This window comes from Vanessa atalanta, chromosome Z, assembly GCF_905147765.1.
Source record: "Vanessa atalanta chromosome Z, ilVanAtal1.2, whole genome shotgun sequence".
Lineage (NCBI taxonomy): Eukaryota > Metazoa > Arthropoda > Insecta > Lepidoptera > Nymphalidae > Vanessa > Vanessa atalanta.
The window spans coordinates 11,917,165-11,943,625 of record NC_061902.1 but is presented as its reverse complement, the minus strand read 5'-3'; the positions used below and the strand labels follow the sequence as shown (position 1 = coordinate 11,943,625).

Below are 26,461 nucleotides of genomic sequence, written 5' to 3'. Positions count from 1 at the left end.
GGAACGTAAATGAAGAAACGAAATCATATCTTAATTCTTGTATCACGACGCACAGTCGAGTTATCGCAAAAAACGAAATTCAACCCTTTTTTCAAGATGGCGGCGTACGCACATAGGAAACCGAGGTCGACAATTTCATGTAATCTTTTTTTTCCCTACAATATAACCAAAAATCAGCCTTCTCTGTTCTCTTCTCGGTAGTTTTTTGTATATAATGACTTGACTAAAAACTTTTCAGTTTATTATGCGTGTAATATATTTAGGAACATATAATATAATAATAATAAATTAAAAGTCTTAACAACAAAAAAAAAAAAAAACACTATCTCACAAAGTTTCATGAGTCGGCTTTGAAAGTTTATTATATTATAGAGATAAATATGAAAATATATATAATAATATAGAAAAAAAATCATGTTTAAAGACGGTGAAAAATTGTTTACGTACGTAATGTATGGCATTACATTACGACACATTAACTATATTATTATATTGATATATAAATAAGACAAGGGTAAGCTAGTGTGGTCTGTTGGATAAAATTTGATGGCCAATATTTCTTTTATATGCTTAATTTGTGTTTAGGAACATAAAAACATCTTGAGACGTGTGTTGCATGGGCGTAGTAAAGAGATGCAGAAAACGTACAAAGATTCTGCGAAATATTGAAATCGATTTCGATTAAGGTAATTGCGTATTTCCGTATAAATTGTGTCAAACCAATCGTAGTGCTTTCCGAGTTATCTCGACTCAGTCTGATGTATTAAAGGAAAAGCGAATTAAGAAAAATCTGTAACATCATTTAAAATATCCGTTGTTAAAAATTAGTATTAGGATATATTTATTATTAATATTGTTTACAAATTCATGGGTTTTATTTGTTTGGACAGCTAAGTTATTATTTTTATTAACTTTTTTGCTTTTAACAAGCATTTCAAACATGCGAGTAAAGTCGATCCAGTAGTGAGATTAGCTGTGGAACAGACAGAACGACAAGCAAACACAGAATGTTGGAGATAGATTTTTATTATGAATACCGTATATCATGTCACATGCATTTAGTAAAAAACTATTGTTATTACATTACAAAGAGACCATTTTAATTATCTGTATACATTCAATTCACGATTAAGTTTAAAAAAACTCATCGTCCATGTTTAATCCATTTAACTTAACTTATTTATTTATTTTTCGGTTCCCGTCATAATGTCATGTCACCTGGATATACATTTTAATAAACCACGGCCTGTCGCATACATACAGATATGTATACGTTGTGTAATGAATTTAGCGATAATCTGACGATATTGCTCTCGGATGCATAAAATTTTTAATATCGCGGAACCAATTTCATTTAAAGTATTGCTAAACTCACTTAAAAGATAAAAAACGCTGGGTATACAGTTATCAACCGAGATGGCACAGTGGCTCGAACGCGTGCATCGTAATCGATGATTTCGGGTTCAAACCCAGGCAAGCACCACTGAATTTTCATGTGCTTATATTGTGATTATAATTCATCTCGTGCTCGGCGGTGAAGGAAAACATCGTGAAGAAACCTGCGTGTGTCTAATTTCAACGAAATTCTGCGACATGTGTATTCCACCAACCGGCATTGGAGCAGCGTGGTGGAATTTGCTCCAAACCTTCTCCCCAAAGGGAGAGCAGGCCTTAGCCCAGCAGTGGGAAATTTACAGGCTGTTAATGTAATGTGTATATACATAGTAATCTAAGAAAATACAGTATATATTTAAGATGTAAAAACACCCAGGAATAGGAATGGCGGAAAAACGATATGTCGATGTAAGCAGAGTCGCGTGCATTAGAATATTAAGTTGCAATGTAATTTTTCTATAACTTGTTACAATTTTGCTTTGAAATAGTAGATTCAATATAATCACATGTATAATATTTCATAACATATTTTTCTCACGTGTATATGTTGTAATTATTATGTTTGTTTAAGAAGAAAGCTAAGACGCAGTAAAAGATAATAAGACAATGATTTCGCTGATTTTGATTTAGGTGTAAATGAAAGCAATCGTGTAAACTGTATCTGTATATAATAAGCAAATGTATTTAAATAAGAACAGAACCGATTGCGTTATTTAGGTTTTCTGTGTAATACTTACATTATCGAGTTTAAATATAAAATAAATATGATAAAATATTTCGTAGTCACGATAAAAGTTTGAAGATGTTTAGATACGTCTACAGCAATATTGCATTATGCTTACATCCATCATTAGATATGCTTTGTGATGTTTCTATTGCGTAACTCTTTAGGTCAAATATAAGAGAAGAATTCTTACTTTAAAAACAGCTACTTTTTGCAATGACCACGTTAATTTTTAATTAAATATTTCATTCTAAACTACAAGGTAGAAAATCTTCTTATAAAATTTAAACCAACTAATTTCCATTTGAGCCAAAGACAAAGCCATGACGTTAGCAATGAATAAACAGACTAATTAATAAATGTCCAATGCGAAAATTCATTAATTTTGTTCTCGAAATACGTGAACCAATTGTTCTAATTGTCTGTTTGGTTTTGACAGTTGCTCGTAATACTTGCTTACTTAGTTACTCATTATAGACATAATACAATTGCCACATGCGCCGGTCGTAACTGCTGGGCTAAGGCCTCCTATCCTTGAGGTTAATGATAAAAAAAAAACATTTAGTGTTTTTATTTTTTGTATTTACATGCTAGTCAGTATGGAAACTTACTTTTAATAAGTACTTTTATTAATTAAGTCTACTTATAATAGTTGAAGAAAAAAAACAGTTTTTAATTTTATAGTTTGAATTATGTTTGCTGGTTCATTCAAAAGTTTTAGAACAAAAGCTTATAAAGAGAAAGATTTTGCGGCTTGATGAGAGTTGTACATAGCAAAGAGTCTTTTGAATTGCTTTCTATGCAAATAAAACAAAAAATTTAATGTTAAAGTACACATGTGAAAATACAAAGTACTATAATACTACTGCTACTTTTATAGGAAATAATAATACATTTTTATAATTAATTCCTTTTTTACACTGTAATAAATGTAATGAATAGTTCGATACATTTTTAATTATAACAATGAAGGAAATTATGATAGACAGGTCATAATTTCAATATACTTGGTTTATTTATATAGTTAGTTAATCACAATTGTATGAGTCGGCTTATGATATTTTCTTCTAGAAGATTTAACTAAAAGAATTATTACATGATTATGAAGAACGTATCCAATCACCGTTATCTTGCAGCTATAAACTGATATGTAGGTAATAACAACTAAAATTGTTCCGAAAGGCCTAATACGTGTCCTAGCTCAGCTGAATGTTTCAATCGTATAGATATAACAATTCCTATTCGTTTTTGATATTGTAATAATAAATATATAAACTATTTTAAATAATTTAATACTCTCGAAAATAGGCTCGTAATTAATTTATAAACTTGTGTGACATTCTGCCACAGTGGCTCAGCCATCAATGTGTCACCAATGAGTCTCAGAAAAGAGACAAACGACTCGTATAGAAATACAAATATCAAATCTGTTAATAGAATCTTAGAATTGATTCTCTCAACCCAAGCTTACGAAAGTACTTACTTAATTTAGGTCTAACGAAATTTTCTGTAAATATCAACAATTATTATTAAACATTTAGAAAATGTTTTTTAATTGTTAACGTCCGAGGCATTTTGTTCCTACTATGTATTTGAAACTACTAATCGAAATTATCCTGTAAAAGCTACATTATTTTATAACATAAATGTATGAAAGTTCATATAAAGAATTAGTGCAGCTTTACAAATATCTAGACTATAAATTGCCACAACAACCACATTGTATTGGATAGACATTCTTCGGATTCCACATTTTTGTTTAAGTCGGGTAACAATTGTTATCATTAAAACGAAAATTAAAGTCTATATCTGATTTATATTTATACACTATTGTTAATGAAAGTTCAATGTCCGATTGATATAGATCTTAGTAAAATTATCATAATAATACGACTAAGATTGTACAAGCCGAGCAGACATAATAAAATTGTTCTAACATTTGTATGTACGGCTATTGTATCGAGGCTACGCGATAGCTACTAACAACTTCAGTAATTAATCTGTAGTTCTCGACATTCCTTTCGATAGATTGTTAGAGCAGAAAAAAATACTATAGTCCGACTTTCGGAGTTAGGTAACCTTGACCTTTTATATTTATCTTTTTTCTGTTTCCGAGTCATAAAACTCCAAGGTGGTAATAAAAAAGAACACACAATACTTGTAATACACTTATTATTAAAAAAAACAAAAAACTTTATTACATTTAATGACGTCATTACGAATATTCCGATATTCTATTTTTTATATGAAAGTAAAGGACTTGTGAAATTAGTATCAACGTCATATTAAATAAAATGAAGATTATATTTTTCAATATACGATATCGAATACGAATAAATTGAAAGAGTTCGCGGCCTGTGTAGGCCGCAAACTTTCAATTTATGAAATGATAATGATGAAATGTTTTATAGTACAAGATGCTGGTTATTAATTTCAAGAAATTTAAAGATTTCTGAAGGCCCTTTGATAGAGTGTAATTAATTAGAATTGAACTACATTAAGGGATAATATAATATTAGTTATGTAATGATAAGATGTGACTGAGAAGGCTTTTAATTCGCACCTTAATTGGTCGTGTCTCAGAGATATTTAGAAATTTACCAAAAGTCTATTAGATATTTATTCTATGTAAAATAGTTTTTATGAAATATAATAATATTAATAATATTTAAAACGACTTGGTTTGTTATCATGAAGATTAGTTTTTCACGATCGTTTAGCGAGCTTATGTAAAAGTATCTAGTAATCGCACATTAGTGCTACGCAATTTTGTAAGGTTTTGTTGTAATGTGAGGTATTTTATATAAAAAATATTTATACTAGGTATATAAAGATATTTGTGTTTGTGATGTTGTAATAAATAAAAAATATATTTAGGGTATTTCTCTTATTAAAGTAACATCACCTGCCCCATTTATATGTGAAGAAATAAAATAAAAGAGACGGACGTCTATACAATAATTTTAATAGAATTCGTTCCGTTCGAGTGTGATTTAAAAACGAGCATCCACACACAAACTTTGGCACTTATAAGATAACAAGTATTTATAATGCAATAAATCCTTATACTGTTGACTCGATGAAACGTAGTAGGTAGGTATAAATACATATATTAAAATGTCGTTTTCATATCATGTTTATTATCAACTAACTATTATTTTTTTTTCCTTGTAACCATTATTTACATTCTTAAATCATCGGAAGCGACGTCGGGGAAATAATATATTTTATTGTTGTCGTTTAGTTTATTTTTTATTTCATTATATATTAGAGTTCAGGACACATATTTGAGTACCAATTTATTTGATGCTGTACTTCGCACGATTATTTATATACGAATATTTTTTATTCATTGTTCACGGTTACATCTATTTTATGTCGGCAACGCGTTTCAATAGATTGATAAATTGCACATTATTTTCATGCTAAGACTTTTTATTTTATCATCATCATTGTCATATCACCAGCTTTTTTTATTTTTTTTTTCTCTTAATTTATTTTATCGTTTTATATCATTTCAGAGGGCGATAGCTCAGCAACACCATTATGCTTCAGGTAAGTCATAAAAGCACAATTTTTTTTTGCACGTATTACATAGCTATACATATTTTTTTAATTTTGCTTACCATATATTAGAACAAAAAGTGGAGTTATTTCTTCGTAAAAACAGGTGGAAAAACAGACATAGGACGATAATTATTATTTTTAATATAAGTCAGGGCTAAAAAAATTGTTAAATTTGCAAAATATTTATGTATTTCTGACCGATTTTAGTCGAAGTAGCTAAGCCAAGTTTGAATCAAATATTATCATGAATAAGTAGGCGTGGAATGACAAGTGCGTTCTCTAGTACCTATCTCTTCAAAGTCCGATGTGACCGAAGTGGGATCAGGCGCAAGACTAACGGCTTTACAGGCGTTAAAAAGCACGAGATTAATTACATATCCACTTACTCTTGAAACTAAACTACGAACTATTAGTTTATTAAACGTGGCCGTCGACTTGTCTTATATAATTATTTGATGGTCCTATTTCGAATATTATTTTCAATATAACCCTTTGTACCTATATAAGAATGTTATCGCGTTCGTGAAATTAATTATATATATCATTTATTATTAGCTTAGGAGCCGAGGTGGCTCACTGATTAGAACATGTGAATGTCAACTTGAATATGTGAATACAATTCCGCAGTTAGTCATGAATCACTGATTCCATGTGTTTAATTTTTTTAATGGTAAATCGCGTGATCGGCGCTAAAGGAAAACATGCGTGATTAAAGCTGTCACACGTGTTTCCACCAATCAACGCTTCAGTGCAGCGTACTTAAATAAGCTTCAAAAACTATCTTCTTAAGAGGGGGAAGGCGTTTGTTCAACTGTGGGATACGAACCGGTTATTGTACCTAATTTTGCGTTACTATCCATTAGTTATTAAAACACCTTTAGAATCTCTTCTAAAACTAAATTTATTCTATAAAAAAATTGCTCTCCGAACTGTATTTATGTCTAATATTGCATATTTATTACTAAAACACAAAACTACATTATAACTTTTTAATTTCTGGCCTAAGCCGAACCGATTAATTTCGCTACAAACATCGGCGCAAGCCGAAGGGGAGAAGTGTATACGTATATATAAGTTAAAAAAAAAATAATGTTATTATTTTGTTTTAGTTTATCGTGAATATATAAACAGAGGTGAGATGATTAAAGTCATCTCACAACTTACAACTTGTCAAAAATAATAACACGCAATAATGTCCATTATTATGTTTCTTTATGTAAAAGTAATTTAACAACCGCGATATGTTTTGGTTTTTCTCTGTAATGTATAACTAGAAGCGAAAATAAAGTCTTCCTAGAATTTAGCATATTTTTACATAATTAAACAAATGAAAATAAATAGGTTAAAAACAAATAATACTGCGATTTACCAACAACAAGTTACAATAATTTAAGTTATCATTAGATCACATTGAGGGTCTGATTTTCGAAAAACCATAGGTTTTAAAGATATACGAAAAATACAGGCAATTAAATAAAAGTTGTTTTTGCGGTGAATAGCTTAACTCGGTACAGGTTATCCTGGAAAAAAGTGAAGACGCGTTTAAAAACATCCAGGTTCCACGGCGTTGTTTACCGACGGTTTTTGATTTTATGGCCTCAGTTGGAAATGAAAAACGAGATATTTCTTAAAATATTCTTAGACATTACAAAATGAAGAAAAAACCCTGGTGAATGTAGAAATATAGAAATGGTGTATCAAATTTCAATTATAAAGGAATACGAAGCAGCTTCTAGGAATCGTACGTACTATGTATTAATTTTGTATAATACGATTTTTTTTCTTTCTTTTTATGCTGTGTATTAGAAAAAAAAACAATATACTTACATTCAGACCCTCTTAAGTGAAGTTCATTACAAAATATTGTTGCCTTTTGCCTTTTTAAGAACTTGTTAATTAAAAGTTCGTACAATTTCTGCACTTACTAGAAATCTTCTTTCTAAATGTTTGGCTAAAGGTGGCGAAGTCGGATCCTAAGCCAAAGAGTCGGTCAGATACTACTATTTAGTATTTATATTGATTACGGAAGAGATTCGTTCAAAATAGTGAAAGTATACTGAGACTTAGTTTGTTCTAATGTTCACAACATTAATTCATTTTTTAATTCACTAACCAAAACTGAAACTATCGTTAATTATTTTTAATATTTCTACATTTGGCATTGTCTTTATTATACAAAGTAAGTCAAATCGAAAGTAGGTTATTTTTTGTATGTTCCTTATTTTGTTAGGAAAAGTTGATTTAGTTTACACGAATCTTTTGTCTATATTTGTTCATGAAGTAGATACGTTTATTGCACTTTCAAATGTAATAATGTATTTATTCCGTACTCGCGTGTTCGATGTCAAAGGTTAGCTTCATATAGACGTCCTGCAGACGTTAATCTGCACATTAATAGCTATCTCGTGTTTCTTTAGAAGTACACAACTTGTTGCGCGTAAATTTACATAATGCAGTAGTTACTGACAATATTTCTTATATATAGTATACTTTATGGTTATTTATATAATTTGAGTTACTATTAATACTTAATTTAAAAAAAAAGATCTATTAATATGAGTGCGAGGGCGGATAAACTGGAAAGTTCTTACTATTGTGTTAAGGCTTCCTCTTCTTCTGACAGGTCTACGGGTTTGCTTAGGCTTCTTGCAATGATTTCCTTCATTGACGAACACGGGATGAATGCTGAAATAAATTCAGAACATAAAAATTTGGTTGTGATAGGCCATCCATTGTTTGAACCCATAATATCATTCCACTGACTACCTCTGCTTAATAAATATAGTTACAATATATGTATATACTATTCATAGTTGGATTTATCTAAAAACAAATAAATTTTATACGTCCCTATATCTACACCAGCTAATTCGTTTCGTTTTAGTTAATAATTTATGTAACACACCTCAATTTAATGGTTAGTCTTAATTTTATTGCCCTACATTCCTTCAGACAAACGAGAGAAATATTTATATATATATATATATATATATATATATATATATATATATATATATATATATATATATATAATATACAAAGTTGAATGACTATAAAATTGGATATCGTATTTCGAATTTGAATCGGAGAAGAAAATATATTCCTGCGGAACAGCTACTATTTTGTGATTTTCTTGGTAGGAGGGTCACGAAAGCTTGGCGTATTCAAAAGATATATTTCAAAATGTTATATTACTTTCACAATTTTAAACGAACTTGAAATCCATTATGCCTGGTGTGGTGTTGATGTTTTTTCATACTTAATCAGGTATAGTAGCTAATCGATTTTTTATCATGTTTCTATATGTGCAAGTTTACTTCAAAATTATGCTACATACAATTGTTATTGTTTAGATATACCTCGCTTATTATGAAAGTAGTTTCGTATATAATAATGAAACTTCTAGAACAATTTTATTTCTAATTGCACACTTGTTGATACATATTTGTGCTTACCTCCTATCATACCGGTTTTGTTTACCTATAAGTTATGTTGTGCCATTAATAACACAGCTTCACTCACCCTTCACACTGGAAGCCACCAATACAAATTATTATTCGATGAAAGTAGGTTTGTCAGTGGGTAGTCACCCACCCAGAGGGCCCGACACAATTCTCGGCCATCGACGAATTTCTGAAAATATAATACAGTTTTGTATTCGTACGAAATATGTGTTCAAAGAAATACCTAACTCAGGTTTTATTTTCATTTTTGCTTTTAAGGCTGTTGGATTAAAATCCATTAAGGTAATAATATTTTAAGGTAAAAATAATGAATATAGAGCAACATATAACCATTTCATTTATTAAACAAAATACGTACTCTTAAATTATTATAATTTTTATGACTGCTCATCACATATAATTTCTTAGTGAAATAATTGTGATTAATAATGCCGTGAATTTTTATGTTTTATTGTTAGTTAAGAAATTTAAACTCATTATTAGATACTATATGAGGTTCAAGTAAAATGGTCTAGAAAGATATGTAATGCGTAATTTTTTACAAAAAATGTATATTTAATCCCCGACAGTCCTATAGATACATTAAATAAATGTAAAAGTGTTCGAAAATCTAGTTATTCACAAAACTCTAGTCGCGTGTTCGTCACGCGGCCAAAGTCGCCTATCGCCTCTTTATGTCCTCTCGTGCCCACTCTCTTTGCTTATTTATTTTACTCTAAGTTAGTGTACCCACGACCGCCGCGAGTGAGTGACGTGTCGCGCTCATTGTGCAGCGATAATAAAACTGTAGGCAATCAACAACGCTATAGAGTCTTGTGTTATGCTAAGTTCTTCTTTGATAGACTATAAATTTACGGATGCGCTGTTCGGTCGATTCTTGATCATTGTGTTCTGTTTACGTTTTGGCATAGAGCGTGCACATGGCACGTATGTTTTCGTGATCATTTGGCGCAATGCCGTAGTAAACAAATAGTTTTGTACGTATATCAATTTGCATTTATGTTAAATTCATAAGGTAAACCTTAATCATTTCCATTTAAAATTAAATAGTTAAATAAAATGTAAACTAATTTTTAGATATTAAGTTGCGTTTTGTGAGCATATTAAAAAAGTACCTGTTTGTTATATGTAGAGGTGACATAGATAATAGATAATCTTCACGTCTGAATTCATGAATATTAATAAAACGTAATAAAATCAGAAATTGCTTGTAAACATTTAATTACAAAGGGCAGAGAGCAATATTTCTTTCTACCTATATTGTTTGTAATTTTACAAACTAAACAAAAATAACCTATATTATGAACACACCATAAAGGAAATGCTTTGGTTTTCCTCAGGATAAATAGGCCATGTTTTGGCGGGAAACTAAGTCAACAGTTAAAGCGTTCAATACAAATATATTCAAACGTATTTTCAAGATTGTTTAAAAGTTCAGAAAAATAAACAAAACACTAGAAATTATAGTTTTAGTCAATTTGTCATGTCTTAGAAAGTTAAGAGTAATGCAGTTATTTGTTTACTAATGACAGAGAAATGAGAATGCAATTTCATAAAAAAAATAAACGTGACCTAAGAACCCCGAAGATATATTTCACTTTTAAAACAATGAAACGAACAATATTTAAAGGAATGTTATCGTAATAATCTAGGTTTTTAACATATTTTCTTATAGATCTAAGATTTTTTAAAAGGAATAGTTAATGAACTTTATATCACGCTATATTTATTAGCCTTGATAAATAAAACATAATATATAATTTTATTACTACACATATTTTGGTGCCCTTGCTGTTTATGATTTCGATTGACCTTGTGTTAACGATTCTTGTCACTTGTAACACGAAGGAAACGGTTCAATTCATAACTGATTTAAATAGGTAGGGCTATTCTCTAAACGAATAAATTTCAATTAGTTTATATATACATCGAATGTAAAAATGAACTTTTCATATAGCTCGTATGGAATATGACAAATAAAAAAAAGACGTAATATTGCAGGCTATGTCAAGTCGAATATTCGTATATGAATGTTCAAAATATTTATTTTGTTTCTACTTTAAAAATCTGAGCCATCAATTGTTTTTAATTTTTTAGAAATATTAACGATTTTTATATATTACGGCCTGATGGATATTTCTTTGTTTCGTGTATTGTCAATGTAAATTTAGCACTTGTGGTTATTTATTTGATCAGATTGAAAAGTCGTACTCTTTCATTGGTTGGATCTATTTATTCGACACACAAGCAAATATTTTAAAATTAAATTTTTGCACGTATAAATTCCTAAATAAAAAATGAATCAATATGTTCGTCCGAGTAATATTATGTATTAAACCAAAGGGCATTTTCTTTTTTTTCTTGTCGAAAATTTGTAGTCTTGTTTCGTACTTTTTGTACAGTATTATTATTATTAATTCGGTATTGGTTCTTTGATAAATCTAAAATTATACGGGCTTGTAAATGTCACTCAGTATTATATTCCTAGAGCTCAGCTTACAAGAATAATTCTTGAATAAGTGGCGTAAAATGTAACCCTATGAAATTTAATATTCAATGCGCAGTTACTTTACTTTGACGAAAACTACGTTAGCAAGTATTTTCTAATAAAGAAAAGAAATATTCATAAAAACTAGAACCGTGAGAACGCTTTTGCCCTTTTACACACATGATCCCGGCAAAAAAAGTCAATTATTGTTTATTACTTTTAATAAACTTATTAAACAATGACAGTGTTATAGAAGATCAAATGAGAGGATCAAAACTGTGCCTTATTAGGCTAGTGACCTCGTTTTCGCCAGATTTGATCTCAAGGTGACCTAATACGCGCATGCGTCTTGTCTTTTGGATAACTTCATCCACATTTATTTTCAAGACCAGCTGTATTTCCCTTTTGTCACGTGAATGCACTCCCTAAATAGGACACGCTGACCTTCGAACGCTCACATTGTAAAAATAAACCGGTTTCCATTCAATGCCTCACGAACCCTTAAAACTCCCGATAGTAAGCTATTAACTTTGAAAAATATACAAAATATCCGAATATCGTTTGATTTCCGTTTTTATTGCACAATACATCGCTTAAGCAACGTTTTTATATCATAGTGATTATGGTCAACAAAATGTTTACTTAGTCGTGTTGGCAGTAATTACAAAATATATGAACTTCAACGTTTGTAATTTTAATTAAATTGTAGGAATTACGATTTCAAGTTGTAATTTTTTTTTTATTATTAATAGCGGTTTAACCAGAATTCGATTGGAACAGCGCAATCTTAGTATTTGATTATAAGTAAACTACGAACTAAACTTAAGTGGGAATTAATGTAAATAAAAATTGAAAAATGCATGGGATATCACATTTTCTTCATAAACATAATTCGAGAGAATCTACGCCTCCCATAGAGAAGGATGACAGTTTTGAGAGTTGGTGCTCTACATTAAGCTCGACTGATTCCCACTCATCTGTAAATGAGAACTCTTCAAAGGCAATTCCTATCAATAGACGTGGGAGTTGTACGCATCGAAGTCTCCGAGGTAGTCCATTAGAATCAGCATCGAGCCCTCGAGATAGATACCCTAATTTTTCAAGTTATTTCCGCGATGTTATGGAAGGGCACGGATCACCATCTCCACATCATAACCACCATTCTCACACCTTCGACCCGAAAGCGAAGCGAGTTGATGAGGAACGATATCAGTCGTGCACAAACGCCTACCAAGTACCACGTCAGGATTATCGTCATTTTGTATCGCCTCTTTATAATGAAGTCATGGACGATATTCAAGAGAATGAGTACAGTAAGTGCGAGAAATATGGTGAAATAAGTAGTACAAAATTATCACATACACCTTTTAAAAGTCGCTTTGACAATAAAAGTTTCGCTCAGAAATTAGCGGAAAGTACTTCCGGTAGTAAAGATCACCCATATTCCAGCGAAAGGCGAGGCTCGGGATCTAGTGTGAGTGGTCACAGGCATAAACACCACTCTATACAAGAGTTAATCAGGACATTTAGTAAAAAAGTGGGGCATTGGCGTCATGAATCAAGTGAAGGTCGACGAGGATCGTGTGCTGTCCCAACGACCAGCAGCGATCGAACGGCTCAAAAGGATGAATTCCGTTCACGTTCCAAGTCATTAGATGGAGATCACATTCAAAAGGGCTTAAGAAGGTCCGTACTTGAGGATTGCGAAGCGACATATCAAATATTTGAAACAATACTTCAAGAAGGTAATATGTATTCATGTTAATTTGAGTATTATTCTTAAATGATCTTAATGCCTCTTTATTGGAAAGGTGGATTTGAATATAATATAGTCAGTCTTATATCTATTAATGTCAAATAGGATGTCCTATTTTACCGCCTAAGGTCATATTTGTTTAAGCATAAGCATCGCGTCCAGCGTAAACTCGCTCTAGTTGCCAGTGTATACGGAAATGTTAAATCGTGTATCTGAAATATGTATGTTGTGTAGTTTTTATAGTTTCGTAGACAGACCACCTTGTTTATTGTTAATCACAGTGATGACAAAAACGCACACCAACAGAAAATTCATTATTGTGAAGTCAATATGCTATCAGTGGAAAATAGTATCGTACCACATTGATTTAAATTAAATAAATTTATATTATGTTAATCTAAATGACATTGAAATAAAATAGAGCGGAAAAGATTACAATTGTATACAAAAAAAAAAAACAAAAAACCATTAGCTTTGATTAGATCGATTTATCTATTCACTTCTTCCTTATCTTATAAAGTAAGTGATTGCCAATTTAGGGAAATAGCTATTAAAACGTTATACTACTATTTCGTTATCACTCCTTTTATAATTACCTTAACCGCGAAGGCTGTAAAGTAACAGAATAATAAAATCGATTTACTCAATAATTCCTATTATTATTAGTTATTATTTTGTCTTTTTTTAGTATGACAGAATTTGACTAAACTCTTAATTTAATCTATAAATAAAAATTTATATTTTTAATCAATATATGACTATAATAATCAAGCCTGCTATTAGTATTTAACACGTTAACCACATTTAAAAGCGTAACGAGTTCGATTATTTGAGGTATCTTTTGGGTGTATTTTTTATTTTATAACTACGGCGAATAGTCTATTTTATGATTTCTTATCAATCTTAATTTGAATTAATTTTATTTTTACGTTATATTTTTATAGCTATGTCTAATTGCAATGGCAGAAGCGAAGGTATATAAACAACTTTGACCTTAAATTGAAATGACATCATTGGTGGAAATGTAAAATAATCCATAGTGCTCATCCATAATTCGTGAAAAAGATTACGTTATTTGCTATCGGAACCTTGGAAGTAAAATTAAAGTGGATGTAAGTAGTTAATTGGTATTGTATTATAAACAAAGATATATTTAATCAAGAACTATTTGTAGTGCGTAATATAGCTAAACCTATTAGCAAATCGCACGGAATATGTAAATCTAAGGTTTATTTATCTACGCTTTCTGTCATTGGAATATAGTATATTATTTCTACTGTCGGCGTAAACACATAAAAATTAATTACTAAGTATCAGAGTTGATGATGTATACGTAGTCACCTTATATTTGTAATCATAATGAATTTAAATAAATCGATTCTTTTTGAATATGAATACTTCAAAATTACGAGTATCGTTAATGTTTAAAATAATAACACTATTATTATTAAATAAATTAAACGCTATTATTATTGAAAAAATATTTATTATCTTCTTGTCGTTTTAAATTTACCATTTTAGTGTAGATAAAAGAAAAATATAACGCAAAGAAACTCATACGTGAATACCGTCACGTCGAACGTTTTAGAGGATTTCTGTATCGTATGAAACAAAGAAAAATTACTGGTGTGTGGCAACTACGGGTTGACGCGTCAATGTTTGTATTTTAAGTGCATAAAGTTTAATCTTTCAATCGGTTGCATATATTACTAATGACTTATTTAGTTTTTTACTAGTTGTAGTTATAAACGAAATTACCATATTACTTATCTTGAATTTAAATTGGTGTTATTTATCTATGACGAAAAAGATTTTCTCCTCTGGTTGCCGACCGATCTTTTTTATTTTGGTAGTTAATAATGATCTCATAGTGTACTATCGATTTAGTTTTCATGCACTCATATATAAGTTTTCAACAAATTATCGAAAACGATTGAATTATGATCACTGTGTGAGTACTCGATATATTAAAAACGTTTAGCTTTTTTTAATGGTTGATATTATTTATTAAGAAACATTCACCTTCGTCGAAACATGAAATTTACAAGGGTGCGGGTTTATTTGCATATTTAACGAGACATGTCATTATGCATACAATGCTTCGTTGCTGAAAAACTGACTTCTAATTAATATTTATAACCATCTCGTTCACCTAAAACTCAATTTTAAGCGAAGTGTTTACTATTAGCCCTTGACACTGTATGTTATCGATGACGAGGAGAACAAATATATCTTAACCGAAGATTGCAGGTTGAAACTCGCTTAAGCTGCTTAATAATGGCATCAATCTGACTGACTATTTATTTCGTGCTCGGCGATGGAATAAGCTCCAATTCTTCTCCTCCTCCTCAACAGGAGAGTGGGTCCAGCTCTTATCTTTTTTAACTTTTTGTTGTATTACTTAAATAATGTACTGGGAACAATGAACATTTTCTTTGAAGGTCTATTGCACCATAGGGGCTTTAGTTAAGTCTCAGACGTAGTATCGAGCAGTTAAGCAGTTGATGTTATTAGAGCTAATTAACTCTTATTTATTATTGTACCATCAAGCATTAAGGCGTCGTGACCATTAGTTTGGGTAAACGACCCGCCACTTTAAGCAATTCCAAGGAGACTTGGCGTAAAGTCTAACAAATCCCATTTCAAGCAAAACTAGTAATTAGTTGCACCGACTACAAATGAAGACAGGGCAAGTGAATGGTGATGTTGATAATCATATTGATGAGACAACGAGCAAGGGATCACTTTTCGTGTTGAAAAAATTTTATAAGTTCACTAACGGAATGAGGAAATAGTATAATTACGATATAACTAAATCAAAATGTTAACAAGAGAGAGTTTACAATAGATTCTAGCAACTGTATATGTGGTTCTAACTAAAACTACGCTACCTACCTTGTGTATCATATTATGTAGGTATACACAAGGCATTTAATTATGAACAATTTATTGAGAACGCATGAGTCGTCTAAAGTGCATGCGGGATACCCAACGGCTTGGAAACTCGAAGACTATTTGATTATCCAATCCAACCAATTATATCTTTAAAGTATTTGAATTCGCTTTATATCGAGCGATGGATATTTGTGATTTAGATGTCGTTAGGCTTTTTATATTTGAGAGTATTATTATATATATATCTAGTATTTCGATCGTGATCGTGTGTCAAATGTGACATTAGCAACATTATATTTAGATAATATTTTCAGTTTGGTTTAAGTTTGTAAAAATGCCTCGCCGGACTATCGAGGAAAAACGACATTGTGTTAATTTAATTACTCCTCAAATTACCTTGATCCAATTTGGACATCTGCTGTGTTAATTAACTACATAATCACCTTAATACGAGTGTTTCATTTTCTTACTATTTTTATGTTGTGAATTAAGTTTAGACGAGAAATTTGTGTATAACATATATCAAAATCTTATACTTACTAAACATCCTGACTTCGCACGGATATAATAAGGATCTACATAGAACGTTTATATTGAAAGACAAATATATTACGGCAAAATATTGATTTGTAAGATATGAACCATACAATTTATCAAAGTTTCATCACAATCGGTGGTATGAAAATGGATAGAGGACAAATATTGATATTTAATTATATATTATGTTACAAATTATAATTATATACCTTTTCTTGAGTTTCTTGACAGAACTAAAATATAGTGCGTTTACAGTCTAAATTTTTAATAATACGCAAGTCGTAGTAATCAAAAATATATCTTTAAATAATGCTCTAGTGTTATATATTGTAGTTACTTTAGGTTGTTATAGTATACTATAAAAGCTTTTAAAATTTCTCTCCATAGTTCTTTTATTAAATGTGTTCAAAGACACAGAATTAAGTTGGCAGCACTTCCTATTTGGCGCAAAGCTTACAATTGTCGTTAATAGCAACCCGCCACGGCCTCGCAAAGGTAGACATATAACGGCGAGCTTTTTGATCGACTAGAATTTTAAACTGCTTACGCGAAGGCAGCTTTTACGAGGCATTTTTTTAGACGATTGTCGTAAATTAACTAGGTTGAGAGAAATGGTATGAAAGACAGATGATATTTGTATTGAATAAATCTGTTCATTACGTGTTCATTAATTCATAACTACCTTTGAAAAATGTCGGTTTATTTAATATAGATAAAAAAACAGTTTCCAGCTTAACTTGACACACTCAAGACCACCCGATTCACATTATAGCAATAAAAATGATTAAATATGTAATCACAAAACGCGTTTATTTTTTTTAACGGTTCCGTAACTTCGCAAAATATTAACAACATTTGTATTATTAATTTATTGTGGTATTTAACAGATGTCTATCGGCGTAGTAAATTGGAATAAAGAATATTTTTCGTATAAATAGACATGCTTAAAATATCTTTGACGCAGATATTTTTCCCTTGTATTTCGTAGACAATAGCATTGATAATCGATTGAATCAGCAAATCGAATTGATTACATTTTTTTCGTCAAAAATATTTTTTTTTCGTTATATTATCATATTCGAATAAATTAAATTCATTATTCGACTTTCATTTCAACTTTTTACATAAAATAATATTATTATTTTATAATACCACGTAGAAGAATAAAATAATAGGGTCAATAAGAAAAGTTGGTAATTTACAATGACTCGTTACTTGTAACCATGTGCAAATAAGTCTTCAAACAAGTCTCAAGTGATTTTTGTCTGAGCAATGAGCAATCGGTAATTTCTAGTCAAAGCGTTTGTCTTTTCGATTGCTTACCTTCTTACCAAGGCATAAGTCTAGAATTATTATCTTTTTGTAATGATTTATTTATAATAATAAATAAAAAGTGTACAAAAATACATGCGTAGCTTATATCGACTACCGAACTTTTCATATTGTAGAGAGATCATACAAAGTAATAGACAGTAATTCGATTTAATCGATATACGAAATTATAATAAATGTAATTCGCAATTCTAATCGAAACATCCCTAAGGCAACAGAATGTCAGAATAAGTAAATAAATCAAAACAATTACTATTTAATGCGATATTTTCTCCGAGGTTCTGATAATATCAGCATTATGCAAAAATATTTTAATATAATTAATATATTTTTTTAATTCAGTACCTTAATTTTCCGTCCTAAATTGGTCTGTTTGTGTAATATATCTCCAAAAAAAAAACCATCCTGACCGGGGCCTTTGTAATGTAAATATGATAATTGTATAATACATATTATGTTTTATAATTTAAGGTGAATTTTATTTTAATGTAAACAGGGGCTTATTTACGGCGGGCAGCGTCACAAGAGGCGGAGAAGCGTCGCTCATCACTCGGCAACGTTCCCACTGCGCGCCACCGCGCATCTGACGCCTTCCTTGATCCCCATCATGCAGCCATATTGTTTAGAGATTCGAGGGGGGTGAGTTACCAGAATCATTAAAACTTTACACGAATGTTATACAATATCAAGGTACAAATTCTTCAGCGCGTCGCTTGTGAAATTGCAAGAGTGGAAACAATGCTTTGTATTTTGGTTTCTGATTTACGATTTCACGATTAAAATAGTGTAAGGGGATTTTACTTTAATTAAAAACAAATACAAAGAAACCCCAGAAAGTCAATTTCTTTTTCATTTTACTGGCAGGTATTTTGTAATCTGTGTGGTGTAATAATTATTTTACTTTCTTTTAATTAGTTTGGTTAAAATACACTATGATACAGGGAAATGTTACATATATTTATAAACAAAGTAGCTTTTTTCCTTCTGTCTATTGCGGAGATACTCCGCCAATTTTGGAACGGATTTTGATGCGGTTTTCACTTATAGAAAGAGCGATCAACGAGGAAGGTTCTTATATATAATTAATATTTTGTACAAAACGATTGATCTATGAGAATTTTATACCGCAAAAATAGTTTTCTTAAGCTAAGCTCAATCCTTAGCTTGAGAATACACGTAAACAATGTACCTACTATAAAATTACGAAACGGGCAGTCGGATAACTGACTGTAATAATAAAGTTCAACATCATGCTAGTTAAAATTATCTTAATTAGAATCTATAAGACGTGGACAAATTTTTATCCATGTTTCAAATACATGCTACAGTGTATACACTGATTTCTTGATTCTTATGATTATGACATTCGAAAGAAGTCTGTTGTTGTTTAACTAATTACCCCTAAATTTATAGGTATGACCGTCATATCCTTTGCTCTCATTGATTAATAACTTATAGATAAACTGCATAATTAAATTTATCTTGAAATTACTATTCAATATAATTAAAACTACGTGTGATGAATAAATCGTGTACTATCTCTATGTTTATGAAATTCATATCTAAATTATTTTGTAGTCAGTCATATGGAATCCGTTTAACTCATAATTTATATATACATAGGTATTCAGTCTTAATCTCTATCGTTTTTCTATACGTAAACAAACCGCTCAATATAATTTATGAGGAAAACTTTCACAGTTTATAAGTCAAAGTTAATTGATAAACTTATTCAACGGGAGATGTTATAATTATTTATTTTGCTTATGTCGCGACGACGAATCATTCTACATACAATGTCATATATGTACATTATAACGGATTATTTATATGTATGTCGTCATTGTTGCCTATTATTGTACGAAGGTGGTTAGTCATGTATTTCAAGAACATTCTTATATATTAAGTGAACTAAAACAATTCGATTTTACAATACATCATTTATAAAACCAATCGCAATATAATGTAAGGAATCCATTATTACATGTTATGGTTCGCGAAAAAAAGTTATTGTGTTTAATCATGAAACACTTTATATGTGGATTGTATAAAAAATATACTTCGTTTTTAACAATGAAATAAATAGCAAAGCCGCTTACGAAACCGCTTATAATATACAGCGATAGTTAATACATTTCTTGACCTTAACCCATGCATCGAAATCGATTTACCAAGGAACGAGTCAATTTATTCTATCCAGTAAATATGCGCGATCAATATGTCAATATATTCGATTTGTTAAATGTGATATAAAAGTTTTTAAAACAATTATACGCAGCCCTATTTTTTAATGAATCACTAATAATAAAATAGTGAACATGCTAAAATTTGAAATCTTGGGACTTTTTTTGGGTCTTATATTTCAAAATCAATAAAGCTATTGTTTAGTTAGTCAAACGCAGAGTTCAATATACGCAAACAAGGCGAATAGACTCTATTTTATGGTCATGCTATTTAATTTGTCATGGTATTTTTCTTGTACACACACATAAAATAATTAATCACCTTTAAATAAATTATAGATTAGAGGTATTTTTTTAGAATAAGTTTTTTATTTTTTAACTTCGACGAATTTATTATTTATTCAACTTAATTATTGATATCAAATGATTATAAAATTGTTTTGTTTCAGTTGCCGGTTGCTGACCCGTTCCTGGAAAAAGTCAGCCTTTCTGACCTAGGTGAGTTTTTGTATAGACTTTTCCTTTGTATTTTAAAATGAAATCAACTCAAATTATGTAAACTTTTAGTACGTATAATGTTTAGTGCACAAATTACATAACTAGTACTGCTTTTATAGGTCCGATACTTTGTTCATTATTGTGTTTATTTCTAGAACCATTTGTACTCGAAGCGTACAATGTGGGTAAAGTTTTATGTACTATAACTTTTTACTGCGTACATAACCCGAAAACTATTTTTTATTATGTTTAATATCACATAACTAAAAATAAGTATATTGATTGACGGTTATCAATGAGATTATAGTCTTAAAAAGTGTTTTAACTTACGACGTTTCGTAAGATTTCAATGAAAATATAGGTAAGTGCGAAAGTACCGAGTAGTACGTATTTTAATAACATTGTCTAATTTGATGACATGCTAGATAGATAGAATATATAGAAAGGCTGCCTCCAGACTTCTACCATTTTATAAAGGATGATACGAATGGACCATAGATGATAGATGGCTCCATATTATGAGCAAAATATTATGACCCTCCACACTGTTTCATCCCTTAAATCACCCTTTAATCGTAAAACAGCAATATGCAGTATTGATGTTTCGTCAAAGAATAATCCATGAGTGGGTGATGTCCACCCAGCAGGACCTGCAAAAACTTTTACCAGTGTAACATAGTAAAAGTGGAATTTATTACCTTTGTATGAAATCCGTATAATCCTAAAGATATAGTCATAGAGAACGTTTAAAGTTTAATGTTGTTCCGTGAATATATATATATATATATATATATTTACAGTAGAATCCGTTTATAATGACATCGAAGGGAATTGACAATCACGTCACAATAACCGGACGTAATAAAAGCGTTTTGTGAAAAAAAAAAAATATATATATAGAATATATATACATATATATTTTGCACGTAATATATTTCATATTTTTGTCTGTTTTTGTTTTTTTTAATTTTTTTTTAATAACAGTCTCTAATACTATTGTGTATAGAAGACATAGCCATGGTCAAATTATCATTTTCAATATTGCTATGAACAAATCTGCAGACGACCTTTGAGTGGCAATTACTTACTCAGATTAAAAACAATGAGCCAGGTGACGAACGTCGCCGGGAACATTACCGAAGGTGTAAATAATCATGTCGGTCACTATAACCGGACACAATTTATTAAAAATAGGTCATAATAAGCGAACTGTCACTATAAGGAAAGTCATACTATAAACGGTTGATCAATATAGGCGGAGTCATTATAAGCGGATTCTACTGTATATATAAGGTAAGACGACGATATGATTTAATAATCATTAAATATAAACTTATCAACGTCGTCCATAAACATTGCCCATGAAAGGTGTACATCACTTTGGTGTATATTACACGAAAGTGATTTTAGCCACCACTGCCCACTCACCGTTCTACCGAATGGTGAGCGTATGGTACCCATCAGACTGGCATGTGTCGCGTTGGTATATTTCTATAGAAACACAACTTCATTTAATTAATGGTATTTTGTTCAGTGAGTAACTTTATTTTGATAAAAGTATACAATGTAAATATAATGTATATAATGTAATTCCATTTTTCACTCCAGGGCTTGAAAATTCTGTGCGTCCAAAATTAATGTAGAAGATTTGTTCGAATACAGTTTTTGAGTTTTTATTACGTACTCTACGTATATTCTTTAAAAAAAATTAATGTACTGACAGGATTATATTTTTTTTTATTTGTAGTTATGTCTACTTTGTAATGACAATAGCGAAATACCTACGTAAAATTTTAATCCATTAATGCCGTCTGTACATTACAGATATTAGTTCTTTATCAATGAGTGCAGATTAATATTTTTTTCAAACACAGGTTAGATAAAACTATAGATTTAAAAAAATAAATTTTATTTTATTTTTTTATCCCTGCCTTTGTTTAATACTAGCTACCCGTACCGAGTAAATTATCGCTTATATTGTGCAATGCATACGTATGTACGTCGTAATATGCCTTTGTTCACGCGATTATTTAAACATCTCTTAATATTTCTAAAACTACAAGTTCGATATGACAAATTCAAAGACAATGCTTATCTACGATTATGATAATATTATTTTGATAAGGTTTAATTTAACAAATGATTATACATATAGAAGTTTATACGTTATAATACTCCAGCATTAACTTGGAAAGCGCTGAGACCGCAATTTTCTTTCTTATTTTGTCACATTGAGCTATATCTGAAAAGAAAATCTGGCCGTATTAGTCCGGCAGATGAGAAAGAAAGAATCATACTTTGATTAATGTTATTAAAGATAATTAAAGAAAAACAATAAATAAACATGGAGTAAAATAAATAGAAACATAGTTTCATAATTTTTTTTATTTACAATTAGCAACGGTATATATGAAAGAAATGAAGAAAGAAGAAATGTTTATTTAGGGCACGGCACAATTATAAAAGTATAAAAAATAAAAAACCTAAAATTAAAAATAATTCTGTACATTACCTAAGTAGTAACTGAATCTACAAAAAAACAAAACAAAATAGGAATGATGGTAAAAAATTAAATTTAATAAGTAATGATAGTAATTGTCCTAAATAGGTGTACCTTTCAGCTTCCATGTTGGGATCCAAAAGCTGTTAAAAGCTGAAGCTCTCCCCACCCCACCGATTACGTTCTGGGCCGAGGGGCGATCTCATAAGAGACACCCTCTGGACGAACGTCATTTGGAGCCCGAGAGGGCTCAAATTTCAAGGCTGATTACTCACACCCACGCTCGGTGACGCTGTTAAGGCCAGTAGGGCCAACAGCCAAACGACACACAGACACAAAAAAGTCCTAGTTTCGAATATGGTCCTGGTTTGGGTCCATCAAAAGTTATTGCCGTATCTACCGAGTAATTATATTAGTACCTATCAGAAGTTAGGAAGTTGTCACAATTCAATAGTTTTAATTTAATTCAAGCGTAGTTCTGTATAGATAACCCAGTGTTAAATCATCAATAGAAATAAATTCTAATGACTAAAAAACTGTGAATGTTGTAAAATATTCTGTAGTATATTTCGTATGAGCATTGCACACGTGCGAAGCCGGGGCTGGTAAGGGCGCTAGTAAATGAATAATTATGAAAGAGAATGTGTAACAAATTTACTAGACATATTTGTAGGTCATTTTTATTAATCACTTTACTTTTTCGATTTATTCGTTTGTAAGCGCAGACAATACAAAAACAATTCAATTGGACATTTTTTTTATACTTTAAATTATTGTCTTTATAAATGGTTTCCGTAAGGATTGTCTATAGCGCGCAAAATGCTGACGGAAGTGGTTATTTATATACAGAGACGGTCACCGAACGGATTTAAAAACGAAAATAGTTCTTTGACGAGCGGTGACGTTGAAATGGTATGGCATTACGATATTGATGAGATGTTAATCTAAACAACAATAATATTTTTCAACCACAAAAAGTAATAATATTTTATCTTTTTAAATACACTAATCTAAACTATAAAAATAGAGACATACAATCATTCTAAATCTTCGCACAGAATGAATACTTGTGTCTGTATGTATTTAATTTACGCGCCCATCTAGCGTTCGTGCCCTTGTGTTGAATCTTGTACAGTTGCTAATATTTGTTGCGTTTTGACTTTGTGACACAGTGCGTACAAATATCGGGATGCGAAATGTTTGGATATTCATCTTACAAATAATATCTGATTTTATGCTTCGAATCAAAACTAAATGAACCTTGGAGAGTGAGTCCAATGCAAAATCACCCATAAAAGTAAAAAATATGCCCGAACACATATTAAATAATATATACTATGTAGACGAATTGGTTTAAAATATAAGAACGCATTCAATTGTTTTATATTGCGACTCAGTATAAATAAATAATAATGAAAGAGGTTGACACACTTGTTTGCATATGTGTAGGTAATTTTTATTACTAACATTACTTTTTTGATTTATTAGAAATTTATAAGCGCAGACAATACAAAAGCAATCGGACAATGCCAATTGTTATACGCGCACACATGCACGATAAAGTAATGCTAATATAATATACTATCTTTCATACTTATTTTAAAATCACAAATGCATTTTATAAATAATCTACCATGCCTTTTATTGATATCAGATATCAGGCATAAACAGTTCATATGTCTACGTACGATTGCATTTCGATAAAAATTACGTAAGATTAAATATTTAGAATAAATATAATAATATCCGAACCTATCAACGATATCTGTAAATCTGTACTGATTAATAAACTATGTCATACACATGAATTATTTCATATATTTTTAATAACAAGTCAATATAAGCTTATTATTAGTTTTGACTAATTGATGTACCTTGTAGCGATACGTGTTCCCAGTGATAATAATAATAAGTGACCCAGTGAAATTAAAGACTAAAAGATCATATCTACAAATCTCTTGTTTGGCTGCGAAATTACGGCGTAAGAATAGATTTTTGTTTCTTACAGTTCGATATTCTATGGTCGATACCAGTTACCCTATGGTGGCGCATTCTCTCGTCCTAAAAAAATCAAGTTCCATTTACTGATAATAATTTGATTATTATCAGTAAATGCCTCTTAGTAGTAGGACGATTAAAAGATCTTGAGTTTTTCTAGTAAGATTTTCTTTAAAGAAGTAAAGTTAAAAATGCTATTACTTTATTAACTATTGTGCCTGGGGAACTGCACTAGTTCTACTTCTGACCAATCTCCGCTCGTGTCGAATCGTGGCCGAGGGATTAAAGAGGCTGTGGGCTTTGCGAACAAATATTGTATAATATAGTATCTCCTTTGCATTTTGCTAGAATAGGTTGAGAATTGTCGCCGCAATTAAATTTGATATGTTGAGCTGTTATGTAAGAAAAAATCCAAAACTCACTTCTGAACCTGACTGTAAAATGTCAAAAAGTGGTATCTGACATTAACTATAATAAATGATTATAACATTTAAAGTATGCATAAATATACACATTCTTAAATATAATTGACAGAACTGAAATTATTAACTTTTTACATGATTTTATTCTCATATCCATATAAAAGTCTAATCCTAATAAATTAGTTCAGTTGCAGTATCATCCCTATATCTTGAGATTTATAACAGTTATTCATATAAAAATTGATTAGTAAAACTGGACAGATGATATACAGAATGATACTAGATAATTGTAAGGGTAGTTATAGACCTATCCAATCACGAAGGCACGCCCCTTTATTATTGCTTTCAAGATGTCTCAGTGAGCGTAAGACGACTAAGAGTAAAGACAGTAAAAAGTATAAATTGTATGATATTCGTCAAGTTTATTTTATTACAACGTCATAATACAATTTCATGATTGAGCAGATATATTGTTAATAATAATAAATTAATCCATAAATTGTCGAAGAAATTCGAAAGACGAATATCGTTTTTTTTACTATAACGGAACAATTTAATTTAAATAAGACACCTTAATTTTAAGTGTTTTGTTATAAATATAAAGCTCCGTTCAAAGTTATGCTAAAATTGATTAACAAGATATAAAGTTCTAAAATATCAGCCCTTTACAATTACACTTGAAATATTTGTTTATTACGTATA

The 26,461-nt window shown here is 30.3% G+C and overlaps 1 protein-coding gene across 3 annotated transcripts in view; it reads left to right on the top strand.

Annotated features, from left to right (window-relative positions):
* LOC125076212 overlaps positions 1-26,461 on the top strand; it is a 67,533-nt gene that overhangs the window by 18,859 nt on the left and 22,213 nt on the right. For all 3 annotated transcript variants that reach the window (XM_047688272.1, XM_047688269.1, XM_047688271.1), the window contains exons 8-10: positions 5,641-5,674; positions 18,655-18,797; positions 20,791-20,839. In XM_047688272.1, the coding sequence (XP_047544228.1) occupies positions 5,641-5,674; positions 18,655-18,797; positions 20,791-20,839 (226 nt within the window). The remainder of the gene's footprint in view (positions 1-5,640; positions 5,675-18,654; positions 18,798-20,790; positions 20,840-26,461) is intronic.